General features: G+C 42.5%; 1 protein-coding gene across 1 annotated transcript in view; it reads right to left on the bottom strand.

Annotated features, from left to right (window-relative positions):
• nav2a (neuron navigator 2a) overlaps positions 1-22149 on the bottom strand; it is a 1052051-nt gene extending 1029902 nt beyond the window's left edge. The window contains exon 1 of the mRNA XM_063061719.1: positions 21286-22149. Coding sequence (XP_062917789.1) covers positions 21286-21366 — 81 coding nt within the window. The 5' untranslated portion in view covers positions 21367-22149. The remainder of the gene's footprint in view (positions 1-21285) is intronic.
• Between the last annotated feature and the right edge of the window lie 2483 nt (positions 22150-24632).

Raw genomic sequence — 24632 nt, 5'->3', positions numbered from 1 at the left:
GCATCACCGTCTTGTATGGGAATTGCAATGCTTCAGGAATGGATAGTAAGGCCTGCTGAAAATATCATCAGGGTCTCCCTCTCCCCCCGACCCCAACATTCAAGATATATATTAGATGTGCTGCACTCGCAGAGCCTCCAGCATTGTCAAAAACCTCTCCCATCCTTCTCTTTGACCTCCTGAAGTTAGGCGGAAGGTACCGCAGCATAAGAACTAGAAGTGTCAGGCTGGGTAACAGATCTTTCTCCAGGTTATTACAGGTTACTTCTTCACACCCTGCTGCCATCAAGCACACATATACATGCTGTCTGAATGCCCTGCTGACCCCTTCCACCCTACAACTCACTGACATACCCTCATCCCGCACTGGTCACTTTTTATTTTTTACTACTGTTGATTCACATATTTATATGTGAAGAGAAGATGGCGGCGCGATGCAGCACACAGCGGCCACTCTGGAATGAATATCGGTTATCTGTCAAGTAGGATGCCATGCACAATCCCGATTTGATGGAGACAGACATGAGAAGCATGGAGGAACATCTGGTGAAACTTCTGAAATGCCCGCTTCACTGCCGCTGCTACTGTGCGATCGAGAATCTCCGGAGGAGAAGGCCCCGAATCCTCGGCTTTGCCTGTTGCTTGGCGGCCGGGGCCGGGGTCGAAGTGCTCGGCAGAGATGGCGCTCGGTGCTCGGTGTCGGAGGGCTGGTCGGAGGCTCGAAGTTTTCGGATGGACTCAGAGACGGCTGTGGTCGGGTGCTTCCAGGGTGCTGCATCGGCAAATTTGCGGCGCTGGAGGTTCATGGTAGGGAGAGTTTTTCTTCCTTCTACCATCTGCATGAGATGAAGGGGCTATCGGGTCTTTGCAACTTTTTTTTTTACCGTGCCCATGGTTTGTTCTTTATCAAATTACAATATTGCTTTGCACTGTTGTAACTATATGTTATAATTATGTGGTTTTTGTCAGTTTTAGTCTTGGTCTGTCTTGTGTTTCTGTGATATCATACTGGAGGAACATTGTATCATTTCTTAATGCATGCATTAATAAAAGACAATAAATGAGGACTGAATGTCCTCATAATCATAATCTAATCTATATGACTGTTTGTTTTATTATAATCGTAACAGTAACATTACACCGTCTTACTTAAACATGCACCTCACACCTTATGTCAACCTGTCGATCTTCAGGCCACATTACTCAGGGGCTTGTGCTAATATTATTTTGTGATATACAGTATGTGCCAGAACATTACCAGATGTGCTGTCTGTGACTTTATGCACGCTGCTTTGTACCTTGGCCCCAGAGGAACGATGTTTCATTTAGCTGTATACAAGTATATAGTTGAATGACAATAAACTAGAACTTGATCATAACCACTAACTCAGGTAAAGACATTGTAAAATTTACAAGAGCAGAAGGTGGAAGATGTGATACATATGAGGATGTTCAAAATCTCATGAACATTGGGAAAATCTGACCATTCAGTCCTAGGCCTAATTAATGCTGCTTGATTATTTGAGGCCACAGCCCTCAAGGAGAAATGGTTATAATTTGGACGAGTGATGCAGGAAATAAAATGGAGATAACCTTTGTGCTTGAAGCAGAAGGAAATCAGCAAGCAAACGAGGCTGGATGGGATCATGCCTGCCAAAATTATCTCCAGTTGATGCCTTTTGACTCAAAACATCAACTGCACATTTCCCTCCGTAGGTGGCACCTGACCCACTGAGTTCCTCCAGCACTTTGGCATTGAGTCCCCTTCCCAATGGGTTTCCACAAGTCTACACCAACCCAAAAGGTGCTTGACTGGGGAAAATGCTTTCATTAGGAGGGGTCTAGGATCCGACGGTACAGCCTCAGAATAAAAAGTGTATCACTTCAAAACTGAAATGAGGAGAAATTTCTAGCCAGAGGGTGGTGCTGTGGAATTCTTTGCCACAGACAGCTGTGGAGGCCAAGTCTCTAAAGATATTTAAGGCAGAGGTTCTTGATTACTAAAAGGGTTAAGGGTTGGGGTGAGAAAATGGAAGAATGTGGCTAAAATAAATAATCATCTATGATTTATTGGTGGGGCAGACTCAGTGGGCTGAATGGCCTAATTCTGCTCTTAAGTTTTACGAGCTGACCTCTACAATGGAGAAGAGATGTAGCACTGAGCCCCTATAGTCCCCAAGAGGAAATAAAGGCAATACAAACTGTTTCAGGAAATATAAGATGTGCTGGTCTCTCACAAATGCACATGGAAATCTATCAATAAAATCCTCAGATGGACAGTTACACAAAAAAATAACTAAGTCTTCAGGTTGATCCATTCGGTGTTCGGTACAGTTTGTCAGGATAATGGTCTGACCTTTCAGTGCAATCAAAGATTTTACCCACTGCAAACAACAAAATGTGACACCATTAACTGCACAAAAGTTACTAAGCAAACCATGCTGCGTGATCAGTAACAGGCATAACTCAAATCCAGGATAACTTCTCTCAGACTTTTTACAAAGAAGCTGGGGAAAGTAAAGAAAAGATTTATGGGATTGGTGCCAGGATATGAGGGACTGAGTCATAGGCAGAGGTTGAACAGACTAGGGAATGGATAAAAAGGTACAGAGATATAGACTAAACACTGGCAAATGGGTAACACACACAAAATGCTGGAGGAACTCAGCAGGTCAGGCAGCATCTTTGGAAGGGAATAAACAATTGATGCTTTGGGCCGAGACCCTTCATCATGATTGGAAAGGAAAAAGGTAAAAGCCAGAATAAGAAGTTGGGGGGGAAGAGGGGACGGTGTACAAGCTGGCAGGTGATAGGCGACATCAATCTAAACGACTCCCTTTTCATGTAACACACATAAAAGTTGCCGGTGAACTCAGCAGGCCAGGCAGCATCTCTAGGAAGAGGTACAGTCGACGTTTCGGGCTGAGACCCTTCATCAGGACTAACTGAAAGAAGAGCTAGTAAGAGATTTGAAAGTGGGAGGGGGAGGGGGAGATCCAAAATGATAGGAGAAGACAGGAGGAGGAGGGATGGAGCCAAGAGCTGGACAGTTCTTCTTCTATCATTTCGCCTCCCCCTCCTGTCTTCTCCTATCATTTCGCTGTCCAGCTCTTGGCTCCATTCCTCCCCCTCCTGTCTTCTCCTATCATTTCAGATCTCCCACTTTCAAATCTCTTACTAGCTCTTCTTTCAGTTAGTCCTGACGAAGGGTCTCGGCCCGAAACATCGACTGTACCTCTTCCTACAGATGCTGCCTGGCCTGCTGCGTTCACCAGCAACTTTTATGTGTGTTGCCTGAAATTCCAGCATCTGCCGATTTCCTCGTGTTTCCTTTTTCATGTGTTTGGCTCATATCTCTCTAACCTTTCCTATCCTTTCCTTTAATATGTACCTATCAATATGTTATTTAAATGTCATAACTGTACCTGCCTCTACCATTTCCTGTGGCAGCTTCTTCCACATATGTACCACTCTATGTATGATTAGCACTAGTTGGAGGACTAGTAGTAATTTTATTCGAGGTCTCAGACAAATGAGAGAATAACTCACATAACCTGCAACATATATTTGAATCAGAGGAAGGAGGACAAGCTGCAGGTAACAGGTGAGACCAGGTGAGAGGGGAGATGGCTGGATAGGGGAGCAGATGAAGTAAGAAGCTGGGAGGTGATAGGTAGGTGAAGTAAGATGCTGAAGAAGAAGGATTCTAATAGGAGAGAATACTGGACCATGGAAGAAAGAGAAGGAAGGGGAGAATCAGAGAGAAGTGATGGGCAGGTGAGGAAAAGGAGTGAGAATGTAATCAGAATGGGAAATGGAATAAGGAGAGAAGGAGGGATGAGGGTGAAATCACCTGAAAGTGGAGAAATCTATACTCATGCCATCAGGTTAGAGGCTGCCCAGCCAATATGAGGTGATGCTCCTCCAAACTGAGTTTGCCTTCATTGCAGCAGTAGAGGAGGCCTTGGACAGACATGTAGGAATGAGAATGGGAAGTCCAATTGAAATAGGTAGTCACTGCCTTGTGAGTTGTACAGATTTGTTCTCCTATCTGCATGTCTATGATTGGTGAATGGGATGAGCTTAGGTGGGGATCTTGCTTGGCAGGAACCAGTTGAGCAGAAAGACCACCATCCTGCCTAATTACTCTAACTCTGCAGACCAAAGGAATTTCGGCATAATTACAGCCAACTCATGCAGTTACATGGACTGTTGTCTCCTTTGTTTAATTTGTCCTCCGTTTGCTTTTTGAAATACAAAAATCTTTACGAACAGCCATTTTCTTCAAATGTTTTGGGCCGAGACCATCAGGACTGGAAAGGAAGAAAGTAAAAGCCAGAATAAGAAGTTGGGGCCATTTTCACATCATGTGGACTGGATGGATCCTGTGCTTCATCCACAATCTCTGTTAAGTGGCTAATCCGAAGTACGAGCAAAATTGCCCCAAGGCACAGAGCCTCCTTTCATCTGAGTTTCCTCCTCAAGACCGATACTTGATTCCCGAGTGCCATTAGACCAGATTATCTGGTCGCTATCAAACTGCTATTTACCAAGCTTGGCATATGCAAATTACTTGCCTTTAGTCTGACCACTTTATTGGCTACCAAAAGCTTACAGAAACAAATAAAAGCTTTACAAGTACAAGCTTACATTTTGACATCTGTGCGCTGTTATTAGGCAAGGGTAGGATGGAAACTGGCCACGACAGGAAGTTGTGGCCAGTTTCCATCCTACCCTTGCCTAATAACATCTGCACATTTCTGCCTACTCAGATGCATCCAGTTGAACAAGATCAGCCTAAACAAAGTGGTAGCATACTAAGTTAATGGTCAGAAAACAGTGGGTTCAATGGGAGGAGAAGATAATGCAGAACTTATGGCTTGAATTGAGGGCTATCTGGCAGGGGAGTGTTCGATTGATCTTGGAGAAGGTTAAAAGGTCAGCACAACATTGTGGGCCTTACAACTTGTACTGTGCTGTACTGTTCCATGCATGTTCTATGATACTAAATGAAAGAACTAGTTGAAAGAGATCAATACTTTCCATCTCCAGTATAATGTTCAAAAGAAATAATGAACTGAGCATGGTGATTTGATAAGAACATTTTTCTTTGTTGTTGCAATTATCTATACTTTTAAGAAGTGACTCTGGACCTTAAAAACTTGTAGCATATGAGGAGATTTGACAGGCAGCACATGGTCAATCCTCTCATGCGTGCACTTCTCCAGATGGCACTGGCAAGCATCAGGCCAGGCACAAAAGTTTTCAAAAAGGTGTGGGGACGGAAGAAAATATGCACAAGGGCCAATAAAACAGAAGCCAGGGCCAACCACCTGTCATCAACAGCAAAGCCCATCAACAACCCCAGGCAAGTGAGCAAGAATTCTGCTCTCTCTCTCTCTCTGGCAGGTTGCCATCAGGAGAGCTTGCAGTGAAAAACAAGCAGACGATGATCTAAAACAGCAATTTCCTTTTTCTTTTAAAAGAAAGAGGTGCAAACTAAAACTAAAGAATCAGGTGCTTTATTCTGGTTTATGGAACTCTTCAAAACACTTGCATATTAAAGGAAATTTTACCTTCTACATATCTTCATTTTATTACTTTGGTGTGATACCATACCAGTCGTATTGTAAAGTACAACGTGCAAATATACATACATCAGAATCAGGTTTATTACTACTGACATATCTCGTGAAATTTGTTATTCTGCAACAACAGTACTATTACAAGATATTTAAAAAATTATAACATTACAATAAAAAATATAGATGTACTGTGCAAAAGTCTTAATTAAGGCATCCGTTAGTCTTGCGAGACCATGGATCTGCACCTGGAAAGTCTTCACTCTCCAGGGTGCAGGCCTGGGCAAGGTTGTATGGAAGACCAGCAGTTGCCCATGCTGCAAGTCTCCCCTCTCCACGACACCGATGTTGTCCAAGGGAAGGGTATTAGAACCCGTACAGCTTGGCACCAGTGTTGTCGCAGAGCAATGTGTGATTAAGTGCCTTGCTCAAGGACACAACACGTTCCCTCGGCTGGGGCTCAAACTCACGACCTTCAGGTTGCTAGTCCAATGCCTTAACCACTTGGCCACATGCAAAAGTCTTAGGCACATAAATTTATAGCTAAGGTGCCTACAACATTTGGACAGTACAGTAGTAATTGTACGTATTGAATGTACTGCTGCAAAAAAAAACTTTTCAAGACACATGCGCGTGATGATAAATCTAATTCTAATATGGGTTTCTTATGGACTGAGAGTGGGAAGGCAGCAGGAACAGGAGCATCATGGTTGGGAAAATGGGAAAGGAGAGGGGAGAGAGAGTGGGCGGGAAGCACCAGAGAGACACTCTGTAATGATTAATAAACCAATTGTTTGGAATCAAATGACCGTGCCTGGTGTCTCAAGGCTGGATGTGTCTGCACCTGCGCCACCCCACTCCTGACACTCCTTCTCTGCCGCCTGTCTCACATCCCTCCCACAGCTCTCCACCAACGCCATTCCCTTGCTCCCACATTTACAAACTTGCTCACCACTGCACGCTGACTAACACAGTACTGCGCAAAAGTCTTACGCACCCTAGCTGTAAATATGTAACTAAGACTCTTGCACAGGACTGTAAATAGTACAAAAAGAAAGCAAAATTGTGATGTAGTGTTCATGGGTTCATTATCCGTTCAGAAATCTGTCAGCAGAGGGGAAGAAGCTGTTCCTAAAATGCTGAGTGTGTATTTTCAGGCTCTTGTACCTCAGCTCAGATGGTCATAATCTTGCCCTGGGTGTGAGGGTCCTTAACAATGGATGCCGTCTTTCTGAGGCATTGCCTTCTGAAGGTGTCCTCGATGCTGGGGAGGCTGGTGCCCATGATGGAGCTGGCTGAGTTTACAGCCCTTTGCATCTTTTTCAGGTCCTGTGCAGCGGCCCCTCCGTACCAGACAGTGATGCAACCAGTCTCAGCTGTACATCTATAGATATTCGCTAGAGTCTTTGGTGACATGATCTGGATTCCCATCAGTAATGTGCCAAAACAAGGCCATTTCAGGGATTCAACCAGATTTTTGCAAGTTTGGAGTGACATGTAGGCCCAACTGTGGAAGAATGGCAAGCCTTGAATGGAAAATCATACAAAAATAAGTGGATACAGCCTAGTCCATTAAGGGGTAAAGCCCTCCCCACCATCGAGCACGCCTATAAGGAGTGCTGTCACAAGATAGCAGCATCCATCATGCCCTTTCATATTACCAGTTATCACTCTGGGAAAAGCCTTTGGCTATCCACTCAATCCATGTACATAAACAACTTAGGATAAAATCAAAACAAGCTGTGAGCAGTGCCAAACTGATGCTGTTGAATCAACACTGATGCTCTACGAAAATAACACCTGCAACAACCTTGCATCGAAAAATTGAAGCCAATTCAAAAACCAAGTTCAGCATCAGGTAAGTTGCTTGTCCTTCAGGTTCACTACCCTGAAAATTTAGCCAGCCGCTGGTGTAGTGGCATCCACACCAGACTTCGAGGGGAGTGTTCCCAGGTTCAAATCTTTGCACACGTTCCATCGTGCTGGGCTGAGTGTCGAGCTAGCAACTCAGCCTCGTATAAAAAAAAGACAAATGCTAATGAAACGGCAAGCTTGCCGCCTGATGCACCACAAGGCGTGGAAAGGAACAACAACCCTGAAAATGCTGACAGAGCAACAGGTCAGAATTTGATCAATAACTAATCCAATTGGGTATTTAATGTGCTGGTAATGGTTTTGAAATTTTAGTCCGAAGTCCTCCATGTGAGTGACAGATGTGCACAAGACCCTGGGCAGGCACAATGACGTTAATCAGTAGAGGACTATTTTCACATCACTTACAAAAAATTACTTCTGAAGCCTTAGAATGATAAAACATAGAATATTACAGCACAGTACAGGCCCTTCAGTCCACAATGTTGTGCCAAATTTTAACATACTCTAAAATCAATCTAACCCTTCCCCTTTAAATACCCCTCCATTTTTCTATCATTCATGTGTCTAAGTTTATTAAATGTCTCTAATGTATTCGCCTCTACCATCATCCAGCAGTGTACTCCAAGCACCCCACCATTGTCTGTATTAAAAAAAACTTATCTCTAATCTTTATCTCTTCATAGCTCTTTATTTCATGTTCTCAATACCGATTGCTTATTTATTTAGTATTATTATTTCTTCTTTTTGTACTTGCACACAGTTTGTTGTCTTCTGCACTGTGGTTGAACTCCCTAAGTTAGGCAGTCTTTCACTGATTCTGTAATGATAATATTCCATAGATTCATTGAGTGCCCACAAGAAAATGAATCTTAGGGTTGTATATGGTGACATATACAGTATGTACTTCGATAATAAATTTACTTTGAACAGCTCCTCTTCTATATTTTCCTCCAATCATCTTAAAATGATGCTCCCCTGTAATTGAAATTGTAATTTCGGATCTCCCCCTCCCCCTCCCACTTTTAAATCTCTTACTAGCTCTTCTTTCAGTTCGTCCTGACGAAGGGTCTCAGCCCAAAACGTCGACTGTACCTCTTCCTAGAGATGCTGCCTGGCCTGCTGCGCTCACCAGCAACTTTGATGTGTTTTGCTTGAAATTCCAGCATCTGCAGATTTCGTGTTTGCATTTTAAACGCCCCTGTAATTGCCATTTCTACCCTGGGAAAAAAGTCTCTGGCTATCCATGCCTCCTATAATCTTATAAACCTCTCGGAAGTCATCTCTCATCCTATGTGTTGCTTACACACTAAACCAGAGGACTCAGGCCTGCCTTGAGTTTCGATATTAGTTAAAGGGGGCTACAAAACAAGCCATTTTAGCTCACCAAAGTTTCTTCAATTCATAAGCCTCAATTCCAGCCAACCAGAGGGAAAAGCAGGAGGAAAACAGGCTCATGGAAGTTCTGCTCAAAGATGCACACCATCCTACCTTAGACATATATGACCATTTCTTCATTGGTCTTACTTCCCACCAACACTGTAAGGACAGTGCTTCAATACAGTGGCTTACTACACCTTTTCTGGGGAGTAAGCAGCAAGTGCTGGCCTTGACAGCAAAATAAATGAGTTCCACCACTGTTGGGTAATAGTAAGTTGTAGGCATGTTTCGTTAGTGCCGGATGCATGGTGATACTTGCAGGCTGCCCCCAGCAGATCCTCGGACTGGGTTGGTCATTGACACGAACAACATGTTTCACTGTATGTTTCAATGTACAAACAAAGCTAATCCTTAAAAACGGTCTTTCACCTACTCCCAGATTAGAACACAAGCTGAAAGCAGAAGCAGGACACATGATCCCTCAAGCCTGCCCCACTCAATATGTTCACGTGTGATCTGCCCCAGCTCTCCTATGACAGTTCCCCAGATCTATCCATTTCCTGATCTTTTAAAAACTGAGATCCTTTTTAATCTCACTATCTCACAATTTGCCTCGGCATAACCCTTGCACCTTATTTGTCGAATTGCACTGCACTTCTCTGTGACTATAGCCAGCTGGTGGCGTAGTGGCATCAGCGCCGGACTTCGGAGTGAAAGCTCCTGAGTTCAAATCCTGTTTGCCATGAGATAGAGTACATTTGATGTTGCATTGTGAAATATCAATAGTCATGTCAAGGTAGGGCCAGGTGTGCAGACAGACACCGCATCAGGGTTTGGAAAAAATTGGGTTAGGGAATGTGGTTGGGGTTAGGGAATGTGGTTGGGGTTAGGGAATATGGTTGGGGTTAAGGAATGTGGTTGGGGTTAGGGAATATGTTTGGGGTTAAGGAATGTGGTTGAGGTTGCAGTCAGAACTTGAGCACTTGTACATTTCAACTTGCTTTCACAAATCTAAACACACGAGCTGAAACTTCCAAATAAGTTACATCCATGGGGTATGACACGCTGGCCTTCGTCATTGACAGTGTTGCTAGCAGTATCCATTTCTTTGATTACCCATGCCCTTATCCCTCATGAACAATGAGGACCTGGTATATTACAAACCTCCCTCATTCAGTGGAAGAATTGTTTTAGTATCGCATGCAAAACATGCATAATCCGTCCTACAGTCCATTTGGCCCTTAAAGAAATTATATAACTCAATATTCACAACATATGGAATTTTAAATATTGTCAGAGGGGCCAAATATTAGTAACCAAAATGAAAATTAATTCTGCACTAAACTTTAGCAAATAGTACAGTAATAATAACTTCTAGCACTTTAGTATATATATTTTAATGGACATTGATCTACACAGCTTTATCAATACCTGGTCTAAGGAACATAACAGAAGAATTGAGAACTAATGCTGCACTCAGAGAAGAGGAGTCCACACAAGCAGGTAGAGTTGTTGCATGCACTTTCCAACTGCTGATTTGAGAGAATGGAGACAGGAAAATATGAAGCATACTTTCTCATTTAAAGACAAAGAAAAGATTAACTTTATTTGTCACATATAATCAAACCACCAGAACATAGGGCAAAATGTGTTGTTTACATTAATGACCAACACAGTCCAAAGCTGCGCCAAGGGCAGCCTGCAAATGTCACCAAGCTTCCAGTGCCAACATACATGTTAGTCACAAATTAGTGTGCTCTAACCTGTACATCTTTGGAATGCAAGAAGAAACCAGAGCACCCAGAGGAAACACACACACGGTCACGAGGAGAGCTTTTAAACTCCTTACCAATGGCTGCAGGAATTCAACCTGGATCACCAGCACAGTAAAGCATTACACTAACCGCTATGCTAACATGCCACCCTATTCCTAGTATGGGAACCAAAAGGAATTTTATCTTTAAGAAAAGAGAATAAAAGGAATTTCATTTCAAAATTTATTTTTTCTTTGGAAATGCTCTCAAAGTAGCAAAAGAATTCAAAATATGTAATCAATCCACAGGGAACCCCATGTAACTGATGACCAACAAAACTTCTCCGATATAATTTCTTCTACATTTATCTTTCAGTTACTTTATAGTTGATAAGGAAACTATAATCCAGTCATAATCATGTCCATCTCCAGAACATTAAACAGAATTATTAACTGAACCCACTGCAATGAGATTAAATCGGTAAGTCCTTTATTAAATCAAGAGGTTCACAATATTACTCTGTTTATCTACATGTACTTGGTTTTTGGTTTCCCCATTATGCAGTTTCTTCCATGATAAATAATGGGCATGGAAATATAATGCAGTAAAAAGTAACCACATTCTTCAAGCAAGGAATTTTGTTAGTGTCCTTGATTCTCACAGCAAAAGACAGCAAGTTTTAATACTTCATTCCAAAGACTTGTTAGAGTATAACAAATATGCAGTTTGAATACCATAAAGCATATTTTAATAAAATACCAACTTTGAGACTGTTCCTCATCAAAAGAATTTTGAAATGAAATTAACTTTTCAGGCTCTTCTCATAATGATGAACTTTAAAAACTCTATTTGAAAACCATAAACACCAATAGCTACATGCATGGGCAGTAATGAAAAATTCGGAAACTGATCGGTCAATTGGTCAGTCCTTCCAGGTGAGGCGACACTTCCCCTGTGAGTCTGTTGGGGTCATCTCCTATCCAGTGCTCTCGGTGTGGCCTCCTGTATATCAGGGAGACCCAACGTAGATTGGGAGAATGCTTCACCGAGCACCTACACACCATCCACCAGAAAAAGCGGCATCTCCCATTTTGATTCCACTTCCCATTCTGACGTGACAGTCCATGGCCTCTTCTTCTGCCGCGATGAGGCCACACTCAGATTGGAGGAGCAACACTTTATATTCAAACTAAGTAGGCTCCAACCTAATGGTCAATCTAAGTAGACTCACCATTCCCCATTCCCATTTCCCTTTCTCGCCTTATCTCCTTATCTGTCTATCACCTCCCTCTGGTGCTCCTCCCCCTCCCTTATCTTCCATGGCCTTCTACCCTCTGCTATCAGATTCTCCCTTCTCCAGTCCTTTATCTCTCTCTCACCAATCGACTTTCCAGCTCTTTACTTCATCCCTCTCCACTCTCAGTTTCACTTATCACCTACTACCCTGTATTTCTTCTTCCCCTCCCCTCCACCTCTTTACTCTGACTTCTCATCTTTTTTCTCCAATTCTGATGAAGGGTCTTGGGCCGAAATATCGACTGTTTACTCTCATCCATAGACGCTGCCTGGCCTGCTGAGTTCCTTCAGCATCTTGTGTGAATTGCTTGGTCAATGTAAAATCCTTTGGCCACTGGCCAACTGATGAATTGTTTCCACACATAATGTTACAATGCTGATCTTCAGAGATGTAACATTTCTGAGAGCATTTATCAAAGCCTGAAAGAAACCAATTTCAAATTGGTAAACTAAGCAATTCAAGCCAATAAGTTGTTTGGAGTTCTCAGGCAAGTCCACAGCAACTGTTATGTCATCATAGGTACAAATGTCCAAAAACACACCTTTTATTTGATTTTCACAAACAAGAGAATCTGCAGATGCTAGAAATCCATAGTTGCTCCCTGGCCTGCTAAGTTCCTCCAGCATTTTGTGTGTTGCTTTTATTTTTATTTGATTTTAATGTGTCTGCCACATATACTCAGTAGCCACTTTATTGGATACACCTGTACACCAGCTCATTAATGCAGATATCTACTCAGCCAATCATGTGGCAGCAACTCAATGCATAAAAGAATGCAGACAAGGTCTAGAGGTTCAGTTGTGACTCAGACCAAATATCAAATGGGGAAGAAATGTGATCTAAGTGACTTTGACTGTGGAGTGATTGTTGGTGCCAGATGGGGTGGTGTGAGTATCTCATAAACTCCTGGGATTTTCATGTATAACAGTCTCCAGAGCAGAGGTTCCCAACACAGGGTCCATGGACCCCTTGCTTAATAGTATTGGTCCATGGCATAAAAAAAGTTTACAGAGAACGGTGCAAGAAAAAACAAAAAAAAAACATCCAGTGAGCAGCAGTTCTGTGGGCAAAAATGACTTGTTAATGAGAGGTCTGGTCAGATTGGCGCAAGCTGACAGGAATGTGAGAGTAACTCAAATAAACATGCATTGCAACAGAGGTGTGCAGAAGAGCATCTGAGTGTACAACACGTCAACATGTTGGGCTACAGCAGCAGAAGACCACGCAGGGTTCCACCCCTGTACCTAATAAAGTGGCCACTGAGTGAAATTCTCTTTCAGCTCTGCTTTTTCTACTAAGTCCAGCTGCCGCAGTTTTGCAATGTGGTTATGCATGCCGAGCCACAACTATTTCTCTCTTATGAACTCGAGCTGGCTCATAGGAGAAGGATTTTATCACCTGTTGATGTGTCATCCATGGCTCAGTGGCAGCCCACCCACCTCCATGTCAAGGTTGTGCGTTCAAGTCATGCTCCAAATACTTGCGCACAGATTGTAGGCTCACGTACATGAATAACGACAAGGAAAAGTGCCATCTTTCAGATGAGTCAGTTAATGTCTTCCAACTCACGCAAACATAAAAGATACCACAGCACGATGTCATAAAGACCAGGCGACTGTGCGTTCTTCAGTCAGTGTCTTTTGATTCAAGACATCACTGTCACAAAGCAGTTTGCGGGACCTGCCTTTGTCTATGCTGGCAAAGTTCAAATTGATTTTAATATCAAAATTTTAATATGTTCAAATTTCAAAGTTACTACCAAAGAGCATATGTCACCATATACTACCCTGAGACTCATTTCCTTGTGGGATTTCATGGTAAATGCAAACACAATAGATTTGTAACACACTTGTTCAAGAATCTGGTGGTGTGCGACCCAAGGCTCACATACTTCCCTTCTGATGGCAACATCGAGAAGAAAGCATGGCCTGGATCAGTGGTCCCCAACCACCGGGCCGCAAAGCATGTGCTACTGGGCCGCAAGGAAATGATATTATTTGGTGGTATGAAGCCCTATGAGTCAGCTGCGCCTTTCCTCATTCGCTGTCACGTCCACTGTTGAACTTGAACGTACGCAAGGTCATTACCCACGCGAGGTCATCAGTCAGTATGAGTGAAAAACAAACGTCGCTTGAGAGTTTCTTTGGAAGAGGTGGAAAAGGACATAAAGGGCCTTACGCAGAGACAGCTGTGACAGAGACTGCAAAAAAAAAGAAAGCTTCCTTCAACAGAAAATACGACAAGTCGTACAGAAAATATGGCTTTATTGCAACCGGTGACTTGCACGCTCCAAGCCCCATGTGTGATATGTGGAGACAAGCTGTCTAATGAGGCAATGAAGCCCTCAAAACTGCTTTAGCACCTTGAGTCCAAGCACCCTGCACTTAATGACAAACCTGTTGAGTTTTTTGAGAGGAAAAAATGTGAGCAAGCGGGACGGAAGCAAGTTCAGAGAACAACCACCTCCACAACTGCAAACAACAGGAATTCTGCAGATGCTGGAAATTCAAGCAACACACATCAAAGTTGCTGGTGAACGCAGCAGGCCAGGCAGCATCTCTAGGAAGAGGTGCAGTCGACGTTTCAGGCCGAGACCCTTCGTCAGGACTAACTGAAGGAAGAGTGAGTAAGAGATTTGAAAGTTGGAGGGAGAGGGGGAGATCCAAAATGATAGGAGAAGACAGGAGGGGGAGGGATGGAGCCAAGAGCTGGACAGGTGATTGGCAAAAGGGATATGAGAGGATCATGGGACAGGAGGTCCGGGAAGAAAGACAAGGCGGGGGGGCCCAGAGGATGGGCAAGAGGCACACCCAGAGGGACAGAGGGAGAAAAAGGAGAGCGAGAGAAAGAATGCGTGCACAAAAACAATCAACAGATGGGGCACGAGGGGGAGGCGGGGCCCCAGTGGAAGCCAGAGAATTCGATGTTCATGCCACCAGGCTGGAGGCCACCCAGACGGAACACAAGGCGCTGTTCCTCCAACCTGAGTGCGGCCCCACCCCCACAGCAGAGGAGGCCGTGGACAGACACGTCAGAACGGGAATGGGATACGGAATTAAAATGTGTGGCCACTAGGAGATCCTGCCCCCTCTGGCAGACAGAGTGTAGATGCCCAGCAAAGTGGTCTCCCAGTCTGCGTCGGGTCTTGCCAATATATAAAAGGCCACATCGGGAGCACCAGACGCAGTATATCACCCCAGTTGACTCACAGGTGAAGTGTTGCCTCACCTGGGAGGACTGTTTGGGGCCCTGAATGGTGGTAAGGGAGGAAGTGTAAGGGCATGTGTAGCACTTGTTCCGCTTACCCGGATAAGTGCCAGGAGGGAGATCAGTGGGGAGGGATGGGGGGTACGAATGGACAAGGGAGTTGCGTAGGGAGCGATCCCTGCAGAATGCAGAGAGAGAGGGGGAGGGAAAGATGTGCTTAGTGGTGGGATCCCGTTGGAGGTGGCGGAAGTTACGGAGAATAATATGTTGGACCCGGAGGCTGGTGGGGTGGTAGGTGAGGACCAGGGGAACCCTATTCCTAGTGGGGTGGTGGGAGGATGGAGTGAGAGCAGATGTATGTGAAATGGGGGAGATGCGTTTAAGAGCAGAGTTGAAAGTGGAGGAAGGGAAGCCCCTTTCTTTAAAAAAGGAAGACATCTCCCTCGTCCTAGAATGAAAAGCCTCATCCTGAGAGCAGATGCGGCGGAGACGGAGGAATTGCGAGAAGGGGATGGCGTTTTTGCAAGAGACAGGGTGAGAAGAGGAATAGTCCAGATAGCTGTGAGAGTCAGTAGGCTTATAGTAGACATCAGTGGATAAGCAACACACATCAAAGTTGCTGGTGAACGCAGCAGGCCAGGCAGCATCTATAGGAAGAGGCGCAGTCGACGTTTCAGGCCGAGACCCTTCGGATAAGCTGTCTCCAGAGACAGAGACAGAAAGATCTAGAAAGGGGATGGAGGTGTCTGAGAGTGTCGTACTTAGTGGCTATCTGTGTGACATCTTCAACCTGTTCAATGAACTCAGTTTGTCACTTCAGGGGAGAATGACAACTGTCTTCAACTTGGCAGATAAAGTGCCTGTTTTCACAGCCAAACTGGAACTGTGGGGACGGCGAGTGGACAGGGGCATATTTGACTTGTTCCCAACATTAACTGGGATTTTGGGAGAGACTGAGGCTGCACCGTCTTTTTCACAGCTGGTGTGCAATCACCTAACTTCGCTGTCAGCAGAATTTGAGCGTTACTTCCCAACAGCAAATGACCAAAGACGTGCAAAGGTCCATGACCCATTTGTGAATGTTCCCGGTGAATCATCCATGTCAGCGTGGGAAGAAGATCAACCCCTCGAGCTTGCAAATGATGGTGGGCTGAAAAGTATGTTTGACATAACATCTCTGCCGACATTCTGGATCAAAGTCAAGGCTGAATATCCTGAGATAGCCACGAAAGCACTGAAAACGTTGCTTCTATTTCCAACATCATATCTCTGCGAAGCAGGATTTTCTACAATGAATACAATGAAAACTAAATTGCGGAATAGACTGGACATAAGGAACCCCCTTCGAGTATCGCTGTCTCCCATCACCCCTTGATGGGACCATCTTGTTGCAGGGAAACAACTCCAGGGCTCCCACTGATTCAGCGATATTGGTATGTTGTAATGATTTTGTATGTTCATACGGGGAAAATATGCGCTGTATGTTTAATATCCAAACATTACTTAAAATGTTATGATGCTATTGACTTATAAGTGATTTATAATTGTCTTATCACTATATTCATGGGAGGAAAATGTGCACTGTGTGTTTAATATTAAATTCGTTAGATAAACCCTTTTGAAATGAAATTGAGCGTAATAGCCACTTATAAGTGACTAATAGTTCACCTATATTCTGGTCATGATTAACCCCCCCCCCCCGCACCCCCGGTCGGCAAGAATATTGTCAATATTAAACCGGTCCGCAGTGCAAAAAATGTTGGGGACCCCTGGCCTGGATGGTAGGGCTCCTTAACGATGGATGCTGCTTTCCTATGACAGTGTTCCATGTATATGAGCTCAAAAGTGGGGAGGGCTTTACCTGTGATGGCAGTTATGTGCAGGACCCAGGACAGATCCTTTGAAATGACAATGCTGAGGAAAATAAAGTTACTGACCCTCTCCACCTCTGATCTCCCGATGAGGACTGGTTCATGGATCTCTGGTTTCCCCGTCCTGTTGTAAATAATCAGCTCTTTGGTTTTGCTAACTGAGTGAGAGGTGGTTGTTTTGGCACCATTCAGCCAAATTTTCAGTCTCCCTCCTACATGCTGATTAATCACCACCTTTGATTCGGCTAAGAGAAATTGGTGTTGTCAGCAAGCTTAAATAAGGTATTGGAGCTGTACTTAGCCTCACAGTCATAAGTATAAAGTAGAGGATTTTCTTGCAGGTATTCACAGTAGAACAAAGCAGTATAATATAATCAATGAAAAATTATACACAAAGACAACACAAACCACATTTTAAAGCATCTGATATGTCCTGAGTTTTGCAGGACCCGAAACAGAAACAAATTCTGAATTTCATTAACTACTTGTAGAAGAAAATTTCATTTTCTTTCCAAAGTACAAAAAAAGGTGCTAGTTTGCAGCAAATTATAACTATGCCTAACTTCACTCAACCAAATTTAAAATAATGTAAGTGCCTTAAAGCAAAGGCTTTGCAAATCCTTCGAAAACTCCACCGTTAGCATATCTGTCTGTAACATACTGCATAACAGAAATAACAAATCACAATGCATATGTAATTAGTTTTAACTATATTAACATGCATAAATAGATAACACTGCATATATCAGCTTCAACTGCACACCAACCAAGATATGCACTTTATATAAACAATTTAAGGAACACAAATGAATTGACTTAATACATGTATAAATGTTTATGTTGTGTTCCTTTACTTTTTGTAGAACAAATTCAGCATTTACATTGGAAGCACACTGGCAGGTCTACTCAATATTCAAGGATGTTTTTTTGAAAACCTACACACACAATCATTTTTAAAAAGTCTATGCATATAATCAGTGCAATAGTATTCAATAGGAGATACCTCAGGAAGACAACATCTGGGAGATGCCCTCTTCTCATCAGGGAAGAGGCACAGGAGCCTGAAAACACACACACTCAACAGTTTAGGAACAGCTTCTTGTCCACCACCTTCAGATTTGTGAATGAACAATGAACCCATCAACACCATCTCACTATTTCATCTCTTTTTAGACTATTTTTTCTTCTTGCAATTATGTATTTTTTTATGTATGGCAATGTACTTCTGCAAAACAAAAACACATTTATCATAACAAATCTAATTCTGTTTTTTTTTGACTTCTCAAAGCAAGGACATAACAGAAGAGAAAGTGGAACACAAGCTCAGAGGACCTGTTTCAAATGAGTACACATAGCTTCTCAGTGAGATTCACATCAGCAGTAAAATTATGACTAACGTTTCTTTGACAGGATACTGGGCCACTACTGGAGGACATGTGTAAATCTCAGCATTTAGGATGAAAATTTCTAAAAAATCATTTGTTTCCACACTTCTTCACTGCAAACGACTCAACTCCATTGGCTGTTAAAGTGCTTTGAGAGCTTGTGAACTTGAGAAGATAAATGCAGGCTTTTCCATTCAAACACTGTTCTTATTCAATACTGAATGCAATCAGCTTCACTGAAGCAACACACATTCTGTTCACTGGGTATTTCCACTGCGCACAGAAACAAACTCCATTCCTACTGGGCAAGCTTCTTTTCCACAACAGACAGTAGAATGCAATGGGTACCCATATCTGCTATAAATGAAGAATGCTACACACTTAAATTATATTTAGTGTTTATTCTACAGACAAACCTGGCCACAAAGTTTACATAGAAGTTCCAGCACCTCAATACCTTTTCTTTAAATAAAAAGAAACATTGCACATCTATTCATACCAAAAGAGTTTGCAAATTCCAACAACCTCATGAACAGCAGCCCCCATTTATACAAGGCAGAGGCACAAGCTCCTGTGTAAAAGCAGAGGCTCAGAATATTATAGACCCAGAGATACAGCATGGACAGAGGTCATTCAGCCCACTGAGTCTATAATGAACATCAACTATCCATTTCTATTAAACACACTAAACGATTGTATTCACTGCACATTTCCATTAACTCCCCAGATTTCACCAACTAGCACACAACAAGCGATATATGATGGCCAAATAACCTAGCAAGACACACATTTTTGGGTTGTGGGAGGAAAACATTAATTACTGATTGCAGTTATGAGTTCACGGCAATACAGCTGCAAGTTTCATTATCATTCAATGATACATTAATACAGCAAAACAAAAGAGCGTTCCTCTTTTAACGTTGACTTTACAGTCTGCAGTTAAAGAAAGTAACATTAATTAACTAGTTCCAACATATCCAAAAGTAAAATCAGAATTTAACAATAGTGTATTTACTCTTTTCACTCTGCCAAAATATTTTTCCCTCATCAGCACCCCATTACCTCTCCCATTGCCATTGAAAGAGGCTTTCAATGCTGTTGTCAATATTGTCAAGTCAATTAACTTAATAAAGGGATACTGGTCACACCAGATGTCATTTTGAAAGTGCAATATTAGACCTGTCAGTTAATACCCTGTCCAGTAGGGTAGATTATTAGAAGTGGGATTCAAACTCACAGCCTTTGCTCAAGAGGGTATACATGTCCACCAGTCTCGCAGTCTGTTCATGTTTGACTACAAAAGCAACTAAACATCCCTTTTTATGGGCTTTCACAAACGTACAGCACAATCCAAAGTTTGACAGTCTTCTCAGCTGTACGCATTACCCATGCTCATTCCTTTCAACCCATTTGCAACTAATGTGATGCAACAACAGTCACAAAATTTATTCTCCATCTTCTCAAGAGCAGCCTGGCCTGCATACAAGATCTCCCAGCAATACAGGTAAAAAAAAACTACAGAGATGAATTTAGAACAAACTTGTGTCCTACCACTATGCTCAGAGTCTACCTCAAATGTTAGGTCTGGAATGTTTTCAATCTATTGACTGAGATTGATTGGATTGGGAATACAGTATTCTTAATCTGTATTCTCACATACCTTACTCACTAAACACCTTGCTCAGATCTTTCTCATGGCATGCCTACATAATTCTGAACTTCCTAGCACCAGTGGATATCAGAAATTTCATTATTAAATAACTCCGAGGCAAACCATTCACTTGTAAAAAGAAATGAAATGGCTTCAATAATCTTACCTATTCTGGCACCCTTTTTGTTATTAGTATTCAAATCCAAACTCAATGGTACAAGTCCATATTTTTTCCGTCTCAAGCAGTCTGTGATTTCACTTTTCCTTAGCAACACAACTAATTAATTGACGGTGAAAATATACAATAAGTTCTGACTTTTTAGAAACATCTGTATTATATCTACAGGTATAAGCTTTTGATTCAGAAAGTGTAAAGATACATTTATATGCTTCAAAATCCTAAGCGCTGGTTTGGGAAACAATTAAATAAGCATAATGTCATTTTAACAAAAGCTTATGTTAAATTCTTGATTTAAAACGTATAAGCTAACGCCATGCTATTTACTCAAAACCTGTGCAATGATCACTGCCAGCAAAATAAACTGAGTCCAGAAAATGTTTACATAACGCTCACAGAAAGTATTCGCATTTTAATTCCGAAATCATTTAATCACATCGTACATCGTCTTCTTTTGGAACAGATCTATAGTGCGTAAAAAATCTGAAAGACTCTCAGCGAATATGAGAAAAGCATAAACTCGATTCTGAACAGTCATCGAATATAATCCCTCATATAACGTTATGAAATTAAATAATCGCTGTGACGATTGGGGGTAAAGTTAAAATGAACATCACTAAACCGTGACCAATTGATGTTATCACAGCTGCCACGGCAGCCCGACTTGGGTTATATTACAGTCTCGCAGATTCCAAGTGCACTCTGCGGTCAGTGCCAACAACAGATGGGCAATGTAGAGCCTCATCAACAAGGCACCACAACCCCTAATTACGTATTAATTTTATGACCAATATGACATTTAATGGATCTTAGAAATGCGAAACAGCGTTTGATCTGCTGGCCAATATGCACACCCCACAACAAGCACCCTTAAAATTAAACAAGCGAGACATCATCGCAATATTGTCGAAGCGCGTAATAAACACAATAACATTCCACGACACGAAAGCGAAGCCGTAATGTTTGTTTCCACATTGTGCGAGTGACATTGATACAAAATAGCAGTTGGTTCCGCTTATACCGCAACAAATGCATGCAACTTTCAATGCGACCACATTTGTAATACGGCACTGAAAGATACGCTGTTTCCATATATCTGATCACTTACCCTTTTCTGGTCTTCCAGTCCGTGCGTTACAAGCTTTCTCTGGTGACGGTTCGACTCCGACCCCGTTTCCATTTCCAACATCAGAACTCCCCGCTATCAGCTCTGAGTCGACAGCTCTCGAAAGAAATTTTTTTAAAACCCACCCAAAATGAGCCGTGGTGGGGCAAAATATATCCTCTCAATTCGGCAACGCACCCTTGTATCTTGATCTGGTATCATCCATCACCGGCAACGTTATACAAATTTAACTTTCCCCCGGCTTAAAGTCATTTTCTCCCTCTTCCCTCGCCCACCAATGTTCTGCACCCTTTGACAGAAAAAAACTATTTCAGTTTCAATCCTAGAATGTCTTGTGCACACATCGCAGCCAAATTTCCATCTCGAATTCAGCACGAATGCTTCCTGCCACATTACTGCTTCTGCATCCTCTCCATTTTATCCAGAAACGTGCAAATGATATGCCGATTGTTGCTGTAAATGTTGTCCGCCACGTTGATCTGATCAGCATCACTTTCCCGGCCTATTATGAGATGTGATGATCAATCTCACCCGCCTCTTCTTCTCCACCTTCCAAAAAAAAAGCACTTGCAGAGATTTCTTTTGTCAGCCAGTGGAGTGCTACAAGTTTACCAAAAGCGAGAGCGAGAGAGGAAAAATAGCAATCGCGGTGCGAGGCTGTCTTCTTCATGTATTCAGAAAGTATCTAAAAGAAACAGATGTTTTTGTTTTGAAGAAGGAAGTAATCCTGTATTCTTCAGTGAAGGGAACGCCAGTAAAGGATGAATGATACCTTTGCAAGCCCTCCAGGAATCAAGGGACTCTTTTCAAAAAAAAGTCATTCTGTCACCAGGATTTATTACATCTTCAGCGGCACAAGATACGATATCTTTGCATTTCGTCCAAAAAAAAAGCTGCTTTCTTCCAGGCGATTTAATCTATATTTTAACATGCATATTTTTGACACCAAGGAAGATTATTGGTTGCTGCTGCTTAATTACAAAACGCAAAGCATTTGAGAGTTACCTACCCCGCAAGCGAAGCGCTCTGCAGAGACAGATCCCTATCCCAGGCAGTGAAAACGGGGGGGGGGGGTACGCAGATTGTTCAGGGGCCAACGTGACGTCACGGATTCGCGCCTCTTCCTCGCCCGCACAACGTTCCAAAGTGATCCGTTTCCACGGCAACCACCGGCGGCGTGCACGTGGCCCCTCACTACTACTGCGGACCCACGATCGAGAGGGTGGGTAAGGGAGGAGGGGGTGGAAGGAACGGCGGAAAGTGAAAGTGCGAGCACAGGAGCTTCTTCGCTGTGCCGAGGACGTGCGGAAAGAAAGGCAACCTGCTCATTATTTTAGCGCTCCGAAATAGCAATCGTATTTGCTGGCCTGGAATTTGCATTACGTGCCACTCTCTCTTGCAACAATCTCGCTCAGGGTTGTTCATTATCCTCGTGTTTACGGCTGTCCATCAACAGGAAGGAAACTATTCCTTTTCTGGCTTTTAGCGAATAATCTGCAGTCGATATTTACTGTCCTGCTTGCTTTGACAGCCCGGGCGCCCATGTAAAATCTTGAAAGGTTTTGTGTGTGTGTGTTACAGTAACGCAAGAGATTCTTGCAGATGTTGGAGATCGTGAACTGCATACACGCAAAATACTGGAGCAGCTCAGCAATTCACGAGGCATCTGTGGAGGGGAATACAGTAAACCGTGAAGGTTTCGGGGCCAAGACCCTTTATCAGGACTCTTCATTTTACAGTGAAAAATCCAAGATTTTAGGGATGTATTTGCTTATGTTCATTGTCATAGCGCTGAATGTGGATGTTGCGGCTATTCTCTCTGGTGGTTATTTAGTGTCATTGAAGGATGTGAGTTAGCAAGTTGTGAAGTCGCACTCCAGACTGTTAAGCAGAAAAGCTAGGCAAATACCCCAGTCCATTGTTAAATGAATGCTGCGCGAACGGATATGTCCTCTCTGAGCTGAAATGTTAAATCAAGGACCCTGTAAGGTCCTTTCAGGTACATCTCATCCCAGTTTTGAAAATGGGTCCTTAGCGTTGGCCAAGGCTAAATCCCTCATTAAACATCAATTAGGTTATTTAGTTATTGTCACGTGGCCAACGGTGGGTTTATTGTATACGAACTGGATGCTGCATTTCCGATATTCATACACTTTAAAATGCTCTTAATTGGCCGTAAAGTGCTTTGGGACAGCCTGAGGTCACGAAAGGCGCAATATAAAGTCTTCGTTTTTAATAATTAATGTATAGCTTTATTGCTCCGGTGTGAATTTGTCAAGTAGAATACCGTAAAAGGATTCCAACTAAATCGGGAAGTAATGTTTAATTGATTAATTAAGTGATAACTCTAGAAGAAACGTATCATTTTTTTAAAAATATGATGGCAGAGGGCGAGGTAGATGAGTCTTAGCAAATGTAAGCAATTGTTACGTTTGTGTGTTTTACAGGCAACGCAGGTTCCAAGCAGTGACATTAATTGTGCCTACGGCAATTTTTGCAGGGATGAGACAAGATAAATGTTCAAAGTACATGATTCTTTTCAGCTCATTACACCTATGTTTGTCCTCTCCTGGAACTCGACTTTGGGTAATGACTTCCATGATCTGCTGTTCATGAAAGCCAGTGAAGTATATTCCCATTTATTGGAATAATTTAAAAGGTGATTTACATTCAGCAATGAGGTAAGTGATAAGAAAATCAGTTTTTGTGCGGGTAGTTGAGGATTGGATAGAAACTGAGATAATGGAGATAATTCCCTTTCTCCTTCTGGTATAGATTTTTTAAAGTCTTCAAAATTCACCTGAAAGTAATCTGATGTTCCATTTACAAACGTTTGTAATAGTGCAACCAAAAATGCTGCAGTCCTGCAGTCAAATAAATCATGGAATCAAATAATGGACTGCTGAAATCTTTATCAATTAAATCCATTCAGTTTTCAATTGTCACACACAATACTTCTCCAGCCAAAGGATTTGCCATTCTAGGGCTTTAAGCAGCATAGTGGTTTTGTTCCTGTACAGCTTTGTGTAGCTCTTCCTTAATAATCTAGGAACAAGTGGCCTGAATCCACCATTGTGACTGAGAAATTGCCAATCCCATTAAGCATATAAACATAGAGTAAAAACCTAGTTTTAGAAATTAAGTATCTGAATTATTGTAAAAAAAAAACCATGTGGTTCACCTAAAATCTTTTTGGGGAAGAAAATTAGTCACCCTTACCTGATTCCATACCTACATTACTTACCTGATTCCATACCTACATTAATAATGATGAATCATAAATGGCCTCTGAGATGGTTGAACAATCTACAGCTTAAGGCAGATAGAGA

The sequence above is a fragment of the Mobula hypostoma genome, chromosome 11 (genome assembly GCF_963921235.1).
Source record: "Mobula hypostoma chromosome 11, sMobHyp1.1, whole genome shotgun sequence".
Taxonomy (NCBI): domain Eukaryota; kingdom Metazoa; phylum Chordata; class Chondrichthyes; order Myliobatiformes; family Myliobatidae; genus Mobula; species Mobula hypostoma.
The sequence above is the reverse complement of the archived record's forward strand: the minus strand, read 5'-3'. Positions and strand labels throughout refer to the sequence as shown.